The following is an 18,005-nucleotide window of genomic DNA, read 5'->3' on the forward strand; positions in this document are numbered from 1 at the left end:
TCCCACCCCTTCTGCCCTGGCCAAGTTGGGGGAGGAACTTGAGCCTCCAGGGACCCACGGACAAGTGAGACCCGGCCACAGCCAGCGCTGACCCCTCTTCTCTTAAAAGTCAGCAACCTCGGCACTCCGCCACCTTTATGAGTAGCGAATGCTGGAGCGCAGGCCCTGGAGAGGTTCCACTTGCTGTCCAATCTCTCCCACACTCCGCCTTCAACACCGGCTGGCCGCGGCCCGGCCCGCAAGGCTAGGGAGCGAGAACCCAGGCCTCGGACTCGTTTCCTTGCTGGGACAGAGGCTGAAGAAGGGGCAAAAGACGCGGGAGTTTGGCTATCCTCAAGGAAGTAACGCCTCCAAAGTGTGTTGGGCCCGCGGTCGGGTTGGACAGTCTTCTACCGAGCATCCTGCGCCCCCGGCCGACTTCCTCCCTGGCCCCCATCTGTATATCCCTGCGTACTGTTCCCTCCCCCCAAACTCCCTCATTCCTGGGAAGTTTTCTCTCTTTACAGTCAACAAACCTGTCAAACGTCTCCCCGCTAGTCCCCCTTTCCCAGTTCCTCTCCCCCCCTTCTCTACCATTCATCCCGCCCCTCTGTGCCCCAGGTTCGGGGATGGCAGGGGACAACCCCGCAAAGGCTAGGAGAGGGGCAGGCGGGCGGGACCCGCACCCAGGAGCGCGCGAGGGCCCCGCCCCAGCACCGGTCTCCCGCCCTCTGCTGCGCTCTGCGCCCGCCGCCCCGGGGCGCACGGCTCCCTCCCAAGAGTCCCGCCGCCTGACTGTCGCAACTGCCATCCCCGTGGCCCCCCTGTCCCCCTCCCCCGCCCACGCTCCGGCCCCGCTCCCCTCCCACCCCCGCCCCCGGCTCTGATTTCTTCTCTCTAGCGAGCTCCGCAGGAGACACAGGCGCTGGCTGCTGGGTCCGCTCTCCGCCTCCGCCGCGCCCTCTTCGCCCGGGATGGGCCCCCCCGCCGCCACCGCCGCCGGAGCTCTAGTCTCTCGGCCGCCGCCTCGGTCGCCGCGTTTGCCCTGAAGCCCGGTGCCCGCGCGCCCCGACTCACCCCGCAGCCTCACTCCCCACCTCCCGCCCCCGCCGGACTGCGGTAGAGCTCTCAGGATGCTGCCGCCGGTGTCCTCCTGCCTCGGACTGCTGCTGCTGCTGCTCTTGTGCCCCGCGCACGTCGGAGGACTGTGGTGGTGAGTGCTGAGTGAGACTGTGTCCCGCGCAGCTCCGAACACCAGAGGGTGGGGACCCAGAGCCAGTCTTGGGACTCGGCCGGTGATTCTGCTGCCTTCAGGCTCTACCCGCTCCAGGATCCCAGCTACCGGGCAGTTGCACCCGGACCCTCGCAGACAGTTCCTTTCGGGTCTCTGCTCCAGCACTTCTGACGTTCTGTACACCTGGATACTCTATTGTGTTTTCTTCCCGAGTAGTCTTCCTTCCCCCAAGGAAAGGTGTCCAATTCGCATCACCAAGGAATTGGCAGATAGGTAGGGAAGAGCTGTCGGACATGCTGGGATCCATAGAGATTGGGTGAGGGCGGGAGAAAGAGCAAGAAGGGCCCTGGAGCTAGACTTGGGGAAGAGACAGGAATAAACTGTAAGACGGAGAGAGTCAAGCAGCTGCCTCTTGCCCACCCCTCGCTGCCTACCTCCTCACCATTGCTGGCTCCTTCAGCATAGGCAGCAGTACAGGAAAAGGAAATGTAAATGGGGAAACTGAGTCAGGACTCTGACGCTCTTCACTGCTTTCCCCCTAACAAGTAAGAAAGACAGGGAGGAGATCCGGGAAGCCTGGCCTTCCAGACGTGGGAAGCAAGGATTTTTTTTTTTTTTTTTTTTTTTTTTTATGTGTAGCGGAGAAGGTGTAGGAACCCTGAGAGCGACCTGATGAAGCCAGTAGGAGCCCGGAGGGATGGGGTACACTCTCAAACCCGAATTCAGAAATACCTAGACTTCGAAAGTTCCCAAAGCTTTGAGCCTTGAAGGGTAGGACAGGGGAGAGGAAGCCGCAGTGGGGGGTTGGGGGCGCAAGGACAACTCAGATCCAAATCTTTAAGACTTTTTTCCTCTTAGTTTCTTAGAGCCACAAACACACGCCCGGAATAGTTCAGTGTTCAGAGAGGAGGGATTTGGGCAAGAGTGCTGAGAGATTAGCCAACCCTAAGAAAGGAAGGCCTTGTAGATTTGCATATGGCCCGGTCATTGGCTGGATTTCTACCCTCTCGGCCCTCTCACCCGTCTTCGCGGCTTTGTACCCAGGGGTGGGGCAGGCCCATCCCTCTCTTGAACAGGAGATTGAGTAGTTGCCCACACAGGAAGCTGCTGGCCGCTCTCCTTCCGCGATGCGGGAAAGACATCCTCGTGGGTGTCAATGAGAGAGAGGGTTAAAACAAGACCCAGGTTCGGTTTAGGAAACATGTGCCTTTAGTTCTTGGTTTAGCTGCAATGCAGTGCTTAGCAATTTTGACTGACCGTATCTCAGTATCTAATCCTAGCTTTAATCTGTGGTCTTATTATTATTATTATTATTATTGGGTGAATAATTTCCCCACCTTGCCCTACAAACTCTCAGTTTTTAAAGAATAATCTCCTTATCTGGCAAGCTTGCCGGGACGACTTGTGAGAAGATCTATAAAATGACCTGACATTAGGAGCCCTCTTCCCAATCCAGCTTCTTTTCTTTTGGGTCTCCTCCGGATGAAAAGTGGGGTTACCTTAAATTCAAAATAAAGAACCTCCCAAAAGTAATGCTTGGCCAAGTGCTCGCCCTCTCTTTCCCTCTCTCTGTCTCTCTGTCTCTGTCTCTCTCCCCCCCATCTACACACCTTTCTTAATTTTGCCCCTTTTCAGTATATAGGACAATGTTGCTCCTTCCATCTCGTTCTCCCTTCCCCATTCGTCTAAATTGTTCTTTCTTACAATTAAAATACTGCTTCTCCCAGGAAGCTGTCATTCCTTGTGCTCCCACTGTGCTCTGAGCACTGGGCGACTGTGCAGTTACTCCATTTAACTGACGATTGTCTTCTCTGGAATGTTCTTGCCCTGTTGCTGGAAGGCAAAGCCTTTGTCTGGAGAGTCTTGGAAGCCCACGATAGTATAGGTGCTGGACACAGGTTTATGGAGTCTTGCTTTGTGGGTTTGTTATCTGTGAAGATTCCTTTGTTCAGGAAGGACTGCTGGGTGGGAGCCCAGCCAATAGGAGAGGGGCCTGGGCCCTCTGGAGACTGACCCTGAGGCTTCGAATCAGGGAGTGGGGGAGGAGGTGAGGAGGGCAGGTGTGGGAGAACACAGGGGCCTTCATGGGCACAGCTGCAGTGAAGAGTGAGAGGCCAGGGTGATAAGGTGGCCAGCGAATGCTTCTCTCAGACGTGTCTTAGAGTGAACCTGCTCCTCCCACCTGCCTTGGCCCCTCTGGGTCTATTTCTGACACTTGATTCCTTTGGTCTGAGCCCAGGCTGACTTTTACATGCATCAAACATAAGCCTCCCAGCTTGGGCTTGTGGGTAGATCTTGTTGGATGGTTAGCTTGGGGTTCTTGACATTTTCTACCCTATCCTCCTCCTCAATAGAGCTGGGTTCTTCAGGGCTGCTGTCTAGGCCCTGCTTTGCTGCCTGCCTCCTTCCCCTTCTTTCTCAGAGGATGATGGCCAGGCTAGAAACTCCATGGGTGGCCAGAAAAGCAGTGTGACCCAATGGCAGTCATTTCTACAATCTGGCCTTGGTCAGGAGAGGGGTTAAAAGGACTCCAGGGTCTCTCTCTGAGTGATTTGACTGTTCAGGTCAGTAGAGAAGAGGATCCTGGAGGAGTGTGACTTAGGGACCAGGCTGCTGGTTCCAAAGAAGTTTTTCTTTCACCTTTCTTTTCCACTCCACCTCCTTCCAGCGCGATGCAAGATTTCTATTTTTAATTTTTCTTGTTTAGTTTTGAGACAGGGTCTTGCTATGTAGCAAATGCCTTCTAAACTCTGCCGCCAGCCTCCGTGTGTCTCTCCAGTGTAACCATATCTTTGTGAATCACAGAATCCCAGATTCCAGGACACTGGCCAGGCCCTCTTGAGGTCATTGTGTCCAGCCCCTGCCTCCAGGCTGCCTAACCTAGGTTCTGTTCTCCCCATGTGATTGATCCCTGTCCAGAGAAAAGAGACTCTAGCTCCCAGATCACTGGATCCTCCCCCCTTCTGCTCCCTGCTCTCCTCTCCACAAAGCTTGGTCCATCTCTGTTTATACCTTTAATCAGTGGATGCAGAAAATAGCACACTCTCCTAGAAAAGCCAAACGGATCATCTCCCTTCTTCTCTCTTCCTTTTCCTCTCGCTGTTTTAGATTTTCTGTGAAATAAACTATCCCCCTCCTTCATCCCCCATCCACTAGGAAGAAGCCACCCAGTCTACCTCTAGCCATTCCACTTTGTTTCCCTCCTTATGGAAAAGAAACCAGAGCTAAAGGTTAAGGACAGCCTAACTGCTGACCTCACAGGGAGACAGGGAAAGGACCAGACCTCTCCCTGACACTCAGGTTTCCTAGTTACCCTCTGCCATACCTTTGTGCGTTCATGTTGTCCTGGTCATTAGGCCATCCTGTCTTGATCTGGGGCCTCTGACCCTTCCTGGTCAATGCTGATGCTGGCTCTCATCAAGCTCCAGAGTAGGGATGGCTTGGGGGTGGGGTAGCTATCCAATCCCTTCCCAGGCCTCAGCCTTGGCAGCTTCCCCTTCAGAGAGACAATGAGGCTGTGAGCAGAAAAGGGCAGGGGCAAAGGAGGCTGGCTTGATCCCGGCCAGAGCATGCCCTGGGCCCACCAGAGTCCTGGCACTGTGACATTTCCTGGGGGGTTGAGGCTCCCTCCTGCCCCATTCTCATCTGAAGCCAGGAGTTGGTGTCTGGAGGTCAGAGGGAGGTCCCATCACCAGGGCCCTGCAAGGGGGATTCCAGAATGTGTACTTTGATGGGGAAGTGCAGCTGTGGAGGGAATGGGGCAGGGCAGCAGCCAGCCCTGGCCAGCCAGCGGGAGGCCTGGAGGGAACCAGATGCCCCGCTTCCCGTGGGCTGGTGAGAGCGCCCCCTAGCCCAGTATTTCTTTCCTGGTCAGCTGGGAGCTTGTGAGAACCTTGGCCAGGGGAAGGCATCTTTGGCTGGTTCGGAGTTTAATCTAGAATTTGATCTAGAAAGGACTGAGACATAACCTAGTCTGTTATGGTCACTGGTGAGTATAGAAGGTTCAGGAACAGGAGGTGACTTGCCCAGTGCTAAGTGCATGTTGGGAGACAGTGGGGCTGTGAGTCCTGCTTCCTTTTCAGTGTGCAGTGAGAATGGGAATCCAAATGAGGACCAGGGCCTGCATAGCTCCATTGCTCTCCATCCCCCCCCCCACCATGGGTGTTCTCCATTTTGCATGCAAGAGCAGAAAGTATGACAGCTGCCCACCAGGCATCCAGTGGACAGCATTGACCCCTCAGAGCTTTGGCCAGAGAGAAGACCTTTTGCCCAGTGAAATCTGTCTGTGAAGAGAAAGCCCTGCCTCTTGACAAAAAAGTGATGGAGACAGGACTGAGAGGGAGGACACAGGAACCAAATTTCTTCCGTGTGGGGAAGGGGAATGGGGGCCACATGTGGGCAGTGGTGAGGCAGGGGTTAATGGAGCTGGGGCATCACTGGCTTTGATGTGGTAGTTGGGATGGGGGTAGGGACTGGGGGAGGGGAGCAGTAATTACCGAGTTAGGAGTTAGACAGAGCAGGACAGGACAGGCGGGCGGGCACAGGCCCGCAGCCGTCAGGCAACATTTTTCTGCCCCCTTTCCACTATCCACCTCCCCCACCCCCACCCACAGCCCCAGGGCTCAGAGCTCCCTCTGCTGGCTCCTAGGAGGTGGGGTCAATTAAAGTATCTTGGGGGCAGGGATAGAGAGGCAGGCAGGCTTGCTGTGAGACTTTCCAAGGAGATGGTGGGTATGTGGACCCTTTGGCCTCAGTGAGCTAGCTGAATAAGGTGAGAGTCCTAGAGGGTGCTCTGGTCCCTCAGTAGGCTGAATTGAGGAGACCTAGATAGATCCTGACTGGACAGGAAAGACGGTGTTGGAGAAAGAACATTCTTGAGACTCCACACATACCACCTGTTTGCTCTGCACCAGCAGGCCTAAGAACACAAGCACTTACTAGCATCCTCTTTCTGTCCAGGCCTTTGTGCCTGAAGGGAGGGTTTTCCGATTTCCATCTCCCTGTTGAAGAACTGGAGTTTAACTTTTATCATCTACCTAACAAATATTAAGTGTGTTTCACGTGCCAGGGCCTCACTACACATCACACAAGCAAATGGCAGACCCCAGATCCATCCCAAGCATGCATCCCTAAAACCCTGAGGGTGCTCCACTGATGATGTGGTGCTCACTTGTGAGATGCCTGTCTTCAGTGAGACATCTACCTAACTGAGGGGACAAGACAGGGGACAAGACAAGCAATCCTGGCAGCAGGACGCAGGACGCACTCAAATGTGACAGCCAAAGGATACTGCTGGGGCCGGGGCTCCTGGGGACACCGTGAGGACACGTGGAGAGATTCCATCTAAGAAGGTCTTGATGACTTACAGTTGCAGAGGACGTGGCCTTGAGTCTAGAAATGTCGAGGTGTGGCCTGGGATGGAGTCAAAGCCCTGACAGCAGAGATGAGCTGTGTGGAACACACTGTGAGAGGCCGCTTGAGGTCTTTCTATGACTCAGGCAGCCATTTTCTTCCAGCCCTGCTTTGGGCTTTCTCATTTGATTTTAACAGTACTGGAGATTGAGCCCAGGCAAGGACCCTATGACCGAACTTCTTATTTTGAGATAGAGTCTTATTAAGTTTCTCAGACAATCTTTGAGCTCACAATCCTCCTACCTCAAACTTCTTGAGCAGTTGCAGATGTGCGCCACCAACTCGGCTCCTGTTGGCACATGTTTGTGGTTGAGACTGGGTCTTACTTTATAGACCTGGCCGGCCTAAAACTTGCGATCGAGACCACAACCTGTATGCAACTATGCTGGGCTCTGCTTAGGCTTTAAAATTACCTAATTTGTTTTGCTGTGAGGACGCTTCCCAGCAAGTGGCCAGTGGCCATCAGCTTCATTCAGGGGGCTCACCTGTGTGACATGAGATGGCTTTGGTGAATGAGTTAGTCTTTTACATTTTCTTCTACTCTCAGAATCCAACCTGAACCAGAATATTGGAGTCTTTGGGGCTCAGGTCTGTAGATATTGTCACTAGGAACGGTCTAGCCTCCGATGTCAACTTAATGGTCCATCAATCATGGTTCTTGAGAGAAAACTCTCAGTGAAAGCCCAGAAAGTTAGAATGGCCTGGTAGGCTTGATCCTTCTTGTCTGTATATTGAGTTCTTTTAGGGCCAGCCATGTTTTCTGTGCCCAGCAGTGCGCTAAGATTGTATTCCAGAGCCTACATAGTATACCTATTCCCTACCACTACATATTCCAGGCTTTAAAAATACAAATTATATGAACCGCCTTAAAAGCGTACGTCTTCTCTGGATTGACCCCAGGTCATACTAATCCAGACTCCCCCAAAGCAGAGATCATTATATAAGGAAACAAAAGGGCAGGAAGCAAAGTAGAAGAGAAGGCATGGGAGAGGAGGGTGGGGGTGGGGCTGTTCTAGAAGGGAAGTCAGTTCTTGCCACTTGGAGGGCGATACTTCTTTCATCAGTTCATCTCTCTCTCTCTCTCTCTCTCTCTCTCTCTCTCTCTCTCTCTCTCTCTCTCTCTCTCCCTGAAGCCCACAGAAGAAACTGACTAGTTTGGAATGGTTCAGCCCACCCAGAACTGACAAAAACCAGGGTCAGAGATAGGGCTGAGTAGTTTGCTCAAGGCCCCTGTCATGTCTTTTCTGGAGTTTTATTTTTCTATGTATTTAGGATGGGAGTGAGGACAGGAGGGCAGGGAACAAACTGGTCCCTTGGGATTCTAGTGTTATCACTGCCCATCCCTCCTCCTGACCAGCTGGTAAATAGGACTATTTCCCAGGAAGTCAGCCAGCCCCTTAACCCTGTGAAGGGCCAGCCCCACCTCCTGGGGGCCCTGCCCAGCATATCCCCATGATTCCTTTCCTATCTAACCCCTGGGAAGTAGACAAGGTCAAGAGGGTTCTGCAGTTCTCCCTTGCAAGCCCCAAACTCTTTCCTGCTTTGCAAAGGGAGGTGGGGGTGGGGCAGAGTGACCTTGGGAAGATAAGTCCAGTAAACCTTGGGAAAGTAGGGAGTGTGCAGAGGGCAAGGATGGGATGGGGGTGGGGCTGGGGAACTTAGCAGTAGGAGATGGGGAAGGCAATTTTCAGAACCCCACACAGACTGGAGGAGTTAAAGCTTGTAGGTGGTAGAAGGGGAATGAATGGCTGCAGAGGTCTGCTTGGCTCCTCTCATCTTAGGTGGAGAAAAAAGGTTTGAGAATATGACACTAGGAGTCAGGAAATGATACCAAGTCAATGGGACCCGGACTCAAAGGGAGGCCTTGTGACTTGTTTATTCAGAAACATAAGTTAAATAACCATTGTTATTACATACATATCTGTATCGATTCATAGAATTCATGACATGCAAATTTTTAGAATAAACACTGCATGGATATGAATTAGGTACCAAGAAAGTTTCCAGGGAAGATGAGGGAGGAGGAGGAAGAAGAGGAGAAGAAGCAAGAAGAGGAGGAGAAAAAGGAGGAAGAAGAGGAGGAATAGGAAGAAGAGGAAGAAGAAGGAGGAAGAGAAGGAGGAGAAGGAAGAAGAAGAAGAAGAAGAAGAAGAAGAAGAAGAAGAAGAAGAAGAAGAAGAAGAGAGTATTTCAACAATGAAGGAGCTCAACATTACGACATTATCCACCTGCACAACTACGCTGGAAGCCACTCTAATCCAAATCCTTTTATAAATAAGGTGGCTAAGTGAACAGATTTATCAGTGAAGATGTGCACAGAAGGATAAGTCTGAATTCTTTCTGCAGGGCAGTTTTCAGTCTAGGCTCTAATAAAGTGGGGACACCACACAGAATGGAAAAGAACCAGTGTCTCGGTTGGGAGTAGGCTAGATAGGGAGGTGGATGAACAGATAGAGATGGATTAGTTCCAAGGTCACTGGGATATTGGACGCCAGTTTGGGCTGTCCTAGCATTGGCTCACTGCTCATTACTCCATCAGTCCCTTCTCTGGGGCTGAGAGAAGGTTGGGGCTAGTGTTGGGCAGGTCCCAAACTCAATACAAGGGAACCTCTGCTGTACAGTTCTGCTGAGAAGGGAAGCTTGATCTCTGAACTATTTAAGTGGGGATAACAGCAACTTAATCCCCCATCCCTTGTGTGTGTGTGTGTGTGTGTGTGTGTGTGTGTGTGTGTGTAGGAGAGGGGGGGGAGAGAGAGAGAGAGAGAGATCTGTAAAAACAAAACACCGAGGCTTCCATATCTTTCTGCAAACACCTCTCTGAACACACCATCTTCAGTGTTGAGTGTTTTACCTTAAGACCTAAATTCCTCTTGCTGCTATTTAAGACCATTGCATCTCAGGACATGCCTGGGCAGCCTGTACTTGTGGAGTAAATGGGGACAGTGGGGCGGATATGGGAGGAAGGAAAACTGAAAAGTAGGCCACCCTGACCTTTCACACTCTTTTGCCAACATTTTCCTCTACATATTATACCCCACTGCTTCCTGTGTGCTTCTGTCTGTCTTTCTCTCCTCTCTGCAGACCAGGTCTGAACAGTCTAATTAACCTCCCTGCCTCTCCCCACACAACCCTGGAGCCCTCAGCTATGTTCACATAGGAGCCATCTGATTCCGGTGGTTCCCCCCCCCCCCCAGGTGTGAATTCCTGGCTGACAATCTATGGAAAGCGAGTGGCAGCTCTCTCTTCAGGTGGAATGAAAGAGGGCAGGATAGAGAGAGGCTGCTGACAGGGTGCAGAACTTTCTCCTCAGGTCTCTACTCACCAAACCAAACATCACCCTCCCCCTTCCATCCCCCAGTTGGTTATGTCACCTCAGCACACAGGGCTTGGCTTGGTGCCATCTCTCTCTCTCTCTGGGAAAGCTACCCTGGAGCAAGAGAAGGGTCAGCACCACCTATTTGCCAACAGTGCTGAGGAGGTGAGTTCCCAGCGCCTTCCAGCTGTCCAGTTCAGGGAAACAGGGGCAGCAGGGTAGAAGAACCCACCTCATCCACCTAAGCTAAACTTTCTCAGTTTATAGAGAAGGTTCAACTAAGAGGGGCATGGCCTTTTTGAGGAGCTGTGTTCCCTAGACATTCTCATGACTGTTTTGTCCTTTAGATAGCCACTGCTTTTGTACTGTGACTGTCCCGGTTGCATCCTTCCTTGATACTGTCTACTTTCCTTTAGAATATTTTCTTTATGAAATGTGCTGTGTGTGTGTGTGTGTGTGTGTGTGTGTGTGTGTGTGTGTGAGACAGCTTTTTTGATCTTTCCTCTGCTAATTTCTTCCTTGTCTCCTTTTCTGGCTAGGCTTGTTGAATATTAACCTTGGCCTCTCTCCCGCCAGCTGCCTTCTCCTCGAGTGAGGTTCCTATAAAGGTGTATTAATTAAGATGTGCACGTAAGGATAAGTCTGGATTCTTGTCAAAATGCAATTTTCAGTCTAGACTTTAGTAAAGAGGGGACACAGGCATGGACTGGAAAGAGAACCAGAGGGACAATACCGGTCTCAGTTGGGAGCAGGGAGACACTTCTGGAGCACTAATGGGCTCTGCACCCCACCCCCACCTTTTGTGTTTTGTGTTTTGGGAGGTACATTTCTGACCTCAAGTTCTGCTTCCCAGGGCCGTGGGCAGCCCCCTGGTCATGGATCCTACCAGCATCTGCAGGAAGGCCAGGCGGCTGGCGGGAAGGCAGGCTGAGCTGTGCCAGGCGGAGCCGGAAGTAGTGGCAGAGCTTGCCCGGGGCGCAAGACTGGGGGTTCGAGAATGTCAGTTCCAGTTCCGTTTCCGACGCTGGAACTGCTCCAGTCACAGCAAGGCCTTTGGGCGCGTCCTGCAGCAGGGTTAGTGCTGGAGAGGCCCCAGAGGGAGGTGCTTTCTTCTTGCTAGGGGAGCAGTTTTGGGGAGGCTGTTTGAACTCCATCTCCTGATTTGCCCCTAGGCACCCTACCCACCTTGCCTCTCCACATCTGCCTGTAGTCTGTCTCCCAGGTGGTCCAGGACAGGCTTGGGAGTGTGTGTCCCAGTTCCCACCCATGGTACTGGACACTCAGTCTTCCGCGCTCCCTTCTCCCTCTGCAGACATTCGAGAGACAGCTTTCGTGTTTGCGATTACTGCAGCCGGTGCCAGCCACGCGGTCACTCAGGCCTGTTCCATGGGAGAGCTCCTACAGTGTGGTTGCCAGGCACCTCGAGGACGGGCACCGCCTAGGCCCTCCGGCCTTCTGGGCACTCCTGGACCTCCAGGGCCAACCGGCTCTCCAGATGCCAGCGCTGCGTGGGAGTGGGGAGGCTGCGGAGATGATGTGGACTTCGGGGATGAGAAGTCACGACTCTTTATGGATGCCCAGCACAAGCGAGGACGCGGAGATATCCGAGCATTGGTGCAACTTCATAACAACGAGGCGGGCAGGCTGGTGCGTATGGGCAGAAGAAGCAGGCGGCATGCAGGAGTGTGGAAGTGTGGGTGTGCAAGAGAGTGTGACTGTGGGTGGCAGCATACTTTTGGTAGCACAAGTAAAGGTGTGAATGTAGGAGTCTGCCGATGTGTGTGGGAGTGAGCAAGACGGCCAGCTTGGGAAGGCTGAGGTGGGCACGTAGATACACGTGGCATGTGAGATGCCCAGTGGGGGCTTGGGGGCCTGACCTAGAGCTGAAAGGAACAGTGAACAGTGTGAGCAATGGACAGTCCTAGAATAGGACCGAGGGCCAATAGAGACCCAAGGTGGGGTGGGCATCTCTTTGATACATGACAAGTTGGGTAACCCTTGGGGCTGGTAGAGGTACTGAGACAGGGGCTAGGGATGGAATTAAGAATGGAGACTATGGGAAGGTCTGGTTGGAGCACACCCTAGGAGAACTGACTTGGAAAGTCAGTATGCAAGTCAGCGGGAAGTCAGTAGTATCGAGGGCAGCCAAGATCCGGCCTCAGTCCAGCAAGCAAAAAAGACTCAGGGATTCTGTTCTCAGCAGTGCAGTCAGGTGGACCCTCCTACACCCTACGTCTCAGTTCTAGAGTAGTTAAGGAACAGCCCTCCATACATTCTGTGTCCTGTAGGGTTCACCCTGAGGCATCAAGGCAGACAGGGAGGAGGGGGCCGGGAGAGGAATGTCCGGACAGGCCCACATACCTGTAGAGAGGATTGGGGAGGGGTGACAGAGACAGACGCCCCGGGCTGCTGGCTGCGTCTGCTCAGCTCAGCCTGGGGCCGCCAGGGGCAGGAATGAGGAGGCTGGGTTGGCAGGAGGGCTAGGCCGCGACAGCTGCCACTTCTCCCGCACTCCAGGGAGAATGGAGAATCTCACCACTGCGTCCATTCTATTCCCTCCCTCTCCCTGGCTTCGGACCCTGGAATCTCTGCTCTGTCTACTGCTCCCACTTTCCACTCTCTTACTCCTCCTTGTCATTCTTCCTTCTTTTTGAGCGGTTCTTTTCTTGATTTTCTTTCTAAACTTGTGCTTACCTGCCCTCCCTCATTCCCTATCTGTCTCCCTCCCTCCCTTCCTCCTTCCCTTTCTTCCTACTTCCTTCCTTCCTTCCTTCCTTCCTTCCTTCCTTCCTTCCTTCCTTCCTTCCTTCCTTCTTTGCTCGTCCCCCTCCTGCTTCCTTGGCTTTCTGTGGGTTCCCTGCCGCTCTCCGCCCCGCGCATCGCCCCGCCCCTCTGCTCCCGCAGGCGGTGCGGAGTCACACGCGCACCGAGTGTAAGTGCCACGGACTTTCGGGTTCCTGCGCTCTGCGCACCTGCTGGCAGAAGCTGCCTCCGTTCCGCGAGGTGGGCGCACGGCTGCTGGAGCGCTTCCACGGCGCCTCGCGCGTCATGGGCACCAACGACGGCAAAGCTCTGTTGCCTGCGGTCCGCACGCTCAAGCCACCCGGTCGAGCCGACCTCCTCTACGCAGCCGATTCACCCGACTTCTGCTCCCCTAACCGGCGCACTGGTTCGCCAGGCACGCGCGGCCGCGCCTGCAACAGCAGTGCCCCAGATCTTAGCGGCTGCGACCTGTTGTGCTGCGGTCGCGGACACCGCCAGGAGAGCGTACAGCTCGAGGAGAACTGCCTGTGCCGCTTCCACTGGTGCTGCGTGGTGCAGTGTCACCGCTGCCGCGTGCGCAAGGAGCTCAGTTTGTGCCTCTGACCCACCGCCTGCCTCGAGAACTGTTTGCAGCCACCTCTAGGCAATCTGCAGGATTACTAGATTCCAGCAGGGGGCGCTGTCTGGGTCCAGCTGCTTCCTAGGAAAAGTACCTATCTAGGCTTTGGGAAATTACAGGGGCCAGCCCAGGAAATTACACCAGCCCACCCCTCTAGCATTTCCCAGAAAGGCCTTCTGCTAGTTTCTGCAGGAGGCTAAGCAGGTTCCCCCTTCCCTTGGCCTCCAAGATGGGAATTAAAAAGCCAGATTCTGGCCTCTGGAAATGGTACTCCTCAGAATTACTGGGGTGGATAGGTGAGTTTAGGATTAATAAAGACATTTAAATCCATGGTTTGAGAGGAGATTGTCCTAGAAGGTCAGGACATGGAAGAAAGGAGATTCTGATAGAGTTAGCAATTCAGTCTGAATCTATCATTCCACCCATCACCAAGGCAGGAAGGAGTGAGGGAAGGCTTGTGGGAAGACAGAGAAGGGGTGAGGAAGGGCTCTCAGAAACCTTGCATCTCTCCTTTTGCCCTTTTTGTTCTTTCTTGACTTGAGAACTTGTGGTTCCATTTTAAAGGGTCACAAAGAGCCCGGAAGTTCCTAGTAGTGTGCTTAGTGGCCAGGCCTTTGTGTTTTTAGGGCATTGTCTGTTTCTGTGACTTCTGAACAAACTAAGGGTCAAAGATTAAAAGCTCATCATAAACTGTAAACTACAACGAAACTACTTGAGAGGAACCTCCTGCTTTTGTTACCATCAAAACTAGCCACCTATCAGTTCTCTTTCTGCAAGAAAGACAGGAATATCACTGGGACTGGCTGGCTAGCCAGCCTAGACAGTTTGATGATGTCACAGGAGTGAAAGACTATCTCAAAAGGGGAAGGGGGTATGCAGATGATTCCGTAGATAGTGTACTGCCCCTAAGCCCCATGGTCTGAACTTGGTCCCCAAAACACAACACAATAGAGGAAGAAACAGACTCTTGATTATATGTGTATGTGTGTATGTGTGTGATATATACATATTCATATGGATAAATAAGTAAGTAAATGTATAATAACTTCAAAGGACAGTATCTAAGTTTGTTTTCTGGCCCCCATATGTACACACACACACACACACACACACACACCATGTAGACTGCTTAATATAGTGTTTTTAGTCACACTCAGAGGAAACAAGTTTGCCCCAGGGTCTTGTTTGGTGTCCACACATTTTTAAAAACCTAGTTCCCCCAGGAAGATGATTGTGAGAAGTTAAAAACCACGTGCGTAGTTCTGGGTTCTCTAGAGCTGAAGTTATGCCCACATCTCCAACCCAAGAGAATAGGGTATACAGCCCAACTGTGGAATAGTCCCCCAGTGCAGATGTTGTATTTGGGGGATGACTCTTCCCCTCCAGCTAAGCAGGAAAAGATAGAAGCTTTTGGTTCAGATAATTGTGTTTGAAACTGGTGTAGTAAAGGCCAGTGCAGCCTGTTTCTCCACCTGTGGGTTTTCAATCTATTCCAATTAGCCGTTACTATTGTAGCTATAGCAACAACCTCAAATTAACTATTCAGTACTATCCTCTGGACAGCTATGCACCAGAACTCATCTCAGTGATTTTGTTCATAGGGGATAGTATGTGCATCTGTGACCTACATTTCAGGTCACTGTTTGTCTACCATCCTCTTCTCTCCCTTTTTACATTTTAGGGAGGGATGTTATGGAGCTGGAGAAATTGCTCAGTGGTTAAGGGCAACTGCGCTCTTCCAGAGGATCCAGTGATACTATGTAACTACTATGTAACAGCAGAATGTCTGGAGTAATTCTGTTAGAAGATGAGCTGGCCTGGGGGGTTCTTAAGGTCTTGTTTCCATGCCTAAGGACTCAGTACTTCTCCAAGATCTCTTCTCCCTGTGGTTGTCATGAGCTTTCTCCCAGCATGGTGGCCTGAAGGCAGAAAAGACTTCAAGAAAAGAGTGTCAAGCCTCCAGGCAGGTTTCTGAAAGTCCAGCCATAGGAAGTTACATAGTGTCACTGTCACTCCCCCTTGGCTGGAACAGATCAGAGTCAGCCAACATTTACAGAGGGGAAGCAGACCGCCTAGCAGCTAGGGAAATGGCAAAGAATTTGTGGCCATCTTGAACCACTCCACACCTTTGGAGAAATGTTTGGAAGATTTCTTTTTCTTGAGATATGAAAAACACTTAGCATGACATTTGACACATAAATTGTGCCAATTTTATGTTTCATGAAGGGCAGTTACTGTGAGAGGAGATAGAGAGCTATTGCTTCACAGGGGTTGGGTAGCTCGGACTGCAAACCGAAGATATTTAACTTACAGACTAGGCTAAAGGGAAGTACAGAATTTAGTCGAATTTGGCCACAGCTGAGTTGAATACAGACTTAACTGGTATCATTACAAGTCTTTTTCTCTCTCCTCCACCTGTCCTGTCCCTCTTCTCGTTCCTTAGTTCCTACACCCTACATCTGTGACCTACAATTCAGGCCACTGTCTACCAGCCTTTTCTCTCCCCTTGTAAATTTTTTCTATATGACAGCTTTGTGCCTATATGCTTAGGACTAAGAAAGGAGGGGTGTTATGGGGCTGGAGAAATTGCTCAATAGTTAAGGGCACTGTTGCTCTTCCAGAGGATCCAGGTTCAATTCCCAGTATCCATGTGGTGAGTCACAACCATCCTTAACTCCAGCTCCAGAGGATCAGGAACCATCTTTTGGCTCTTCAGGCACCAGATTTATGCGAGGTGCTCAAACATTCATCCAGGCAAAATAAGCATGCACATAAAAAATAAATCTACTTTTAAAAGCCTTCTCAGTTGTAGTCCCAAGAAAGATAGTGACATCCCTGAAACAGTAATCCCACCCAAGAAGACATGCTACGATGACAGATTAGCCTAAGACCACAGAGAATGGGGATACAGACTTCTTCAAATAGAATTGAGGAAGGGACCCTCAGGACAGACACTAATGGCCGCTTCTAGTATATTCATCTACTCTGATGGCATCCGTTTAACCACTGGATTATCATGATAGGCATGGGATGTCAGGCTGGGAAGAAGGAAGGGGCTTCTGGTGGTTTCCTTTCTGTCTCTCCTGGCTCTCTTCCATTAAATGTCTGAGCTTCAGGGTACGTATTCTCATGAAGAATCTGAACACACAACCTCCTGACTGAAGTCGACTCTAACATTTCAAGAGAGATTAGAAATGGCCTTAAGGGGCACACAGAGGAGAGGAAAGTTCCGAAGGGTGGAGTTTATAGTCACAAATCTGTCTTCCCCAGAGCTTGGGGGGGGTGCTGTTGTCCTTCCTGTCTCCTCCCTTCCCTTTCCCTCCCCAACCCACTGCAGACCCTAAGCCTAGTGAAAACTGTGCAAGGCACCCAGGAACTAACAAGGCCTGATCAGCCCAGCGCTTTTTCAATCTCTTGTGCTTCTCAAATAGACCACCAGAGGGCGTTCAGGGTCCAACTTCTCTATTGAAAGCCGCTGGAAAAGCAGGGTGTCTGGGGAATTCAAGAGCAGGAAGCCCCAGTGGGGGGACTGAAGGGGAAGTCTAGAGACCCACCGACTGCTTGGGTCAAGCCGCTAGGGTTTCAGGCTGTCTGGGACCTCTAGACTGACCAGATATAGGGCTGGGACTCTATTCTATGCGTTTTTTTTGTCTCTACGACTGCCTGGTCCTTGAAGGGTGTTCTGAGATGAGATGACGTTGAATCCTCTCTGAAGCCAGAAAAGCAGGGGCCAAGGCAAATGATAGGAACAGACATCACTCTAACATCACTTCAAAAAGGAAGGTGACATATAGTATAAGAAAAAAAAAGGCCTTGAGCAAGTCGGCTATAACTAAACTGTTTGCCTCATTCGGTGAGAGTACACTGTTGACTACAGTCTGAGAGGAGGGGTGGAAGGGTGTTAGAAAGAGGGTTTCTCTATCTAGCCCCGGCTGTTCCAGAACTAGTTCTGTAGTCCAAGCTGACCTCAAACTCAGAGATCTGCCTGCCTCTGCTTCCCTGGTACAGCGATTAAAGGTGTGTGCCACCACGCCTGGCTTGCCAGCCGTCTTTAAATTGCTAGTCCCACAATAGCAACCCACCTTCTACTACCAACTGTGGGAACTCCCTAACTTGAGGGGTGATGATCCTGAACAGGAGGCATGGCTGGAGGTCATGAGTCTGTTCCTCTTTAAGCAGGGAGATGGCTCTGTGCCCTTGCACTGCTGACCGAGAACAGAATGAGAGACATAAGGGCCCACTGACCCCCCCCCCAGCTTACCCAGCTGCTCAGCCCCAGGCACAAGCAAGGTCCCCTGCTGGCTGAGGGGTGGGGACATGTGGAACTTGGGCAAAGGGGAAAGAGCACAGAGGCACCCCAGATGTGTGTGTGTCTCTCTCTCTCTCTCTCTCTCTGTGTGTGTGTGTGCATTTGTGTGTGAGTTCCTGTGTGAGTGTGTGTGTGTGTGTGTGTGTGTGAGAGAGAGAGAGAGAGAGAGAGAGAGAGAGAGAGCATCAGGAAAAGGCATCACCAGGCAGATGGGTTAAAAGGCTGAGTGGAAGGCCCAGGATGAGTCTGAGGCCAAGGACTCCCAACTCAACTCTCTTTACCTTTGAATCCTTCACCTTAGGAATCTGGGGATGTGGAAGCAGTCAGCTAGTTCTTCTTACCTTGCTGAGGCAGGGACAACAGAAAGGAGGGTCCC

General features: G+C 51.8%; 1 protein-coding gene across 1 annotated transcript; it reads left to right on the top strand.

The window, feature by feature from the left end:
* Nucleotides 1–1,035: 1,035 nt before the first annotated feature.
* On the top strand, nucleotides 1,036–13,455 carry WNT6 (Wnt family member 6). The gene is made up of 4 exons (XM_080932812.1): nucleotides 1,036–1,192; nucleotides 10,792–11,012; nucleotides 11,251–11,585; nucleotides 12,843–13,455. The coding sequence occupies exons 1-4, from the start codon at nucleotides 1,113–1,115 to the stop codon at nucleotides 13,302–13,304; spliced, it is 1,098 nt and encodes a 365-aa protein (XP_080788938.1). The 5' UTR covers nucleotides 1,036–1,112; the 3' UTR covers nucleotides 13,305–13,455.
* The last annotated feature ends 4,550 nt before the right edge of the window (nucleotides 13,456–18,005 follow it).

The sequence above is a fragment of the Micromys minutus genome, assembly GCF_963924665.1.
Source record: "Micromys minutus genome assembly, chromosome: 19".
Taxonomy (NCBI): Eukaryota; Metazoa; Chordata; class Mammalia; order Rodentia; family Muridae; genus Micromys; species Micromys minutus.

Bases quoted from the DNA above. Each gene is read 5' to 3' on its own strand.
- WNT6 (XM_080932812.1), top strand. From the start codon at position 1,113: ATGCTGCCGCCGGTGTCCTCCTGCCTCGGACTGCTGCTGCTGCTGCTC. The intron at 1,193-10,791 runs GTGAGTGCTGAG...TCTGCTTCCCAG, and splicing joins CACGTCGGAGGACTGTGGTG to GGCCGTGGGCAGCCCCCTGG. The intron at 11,586-12,842 runs GTGCGTATGGGC...CTGCTCCCGCAG, and splicing joins ACAACGAGGCGGGCAGGCTG to GCGGTGCGGAGTCACACGCG.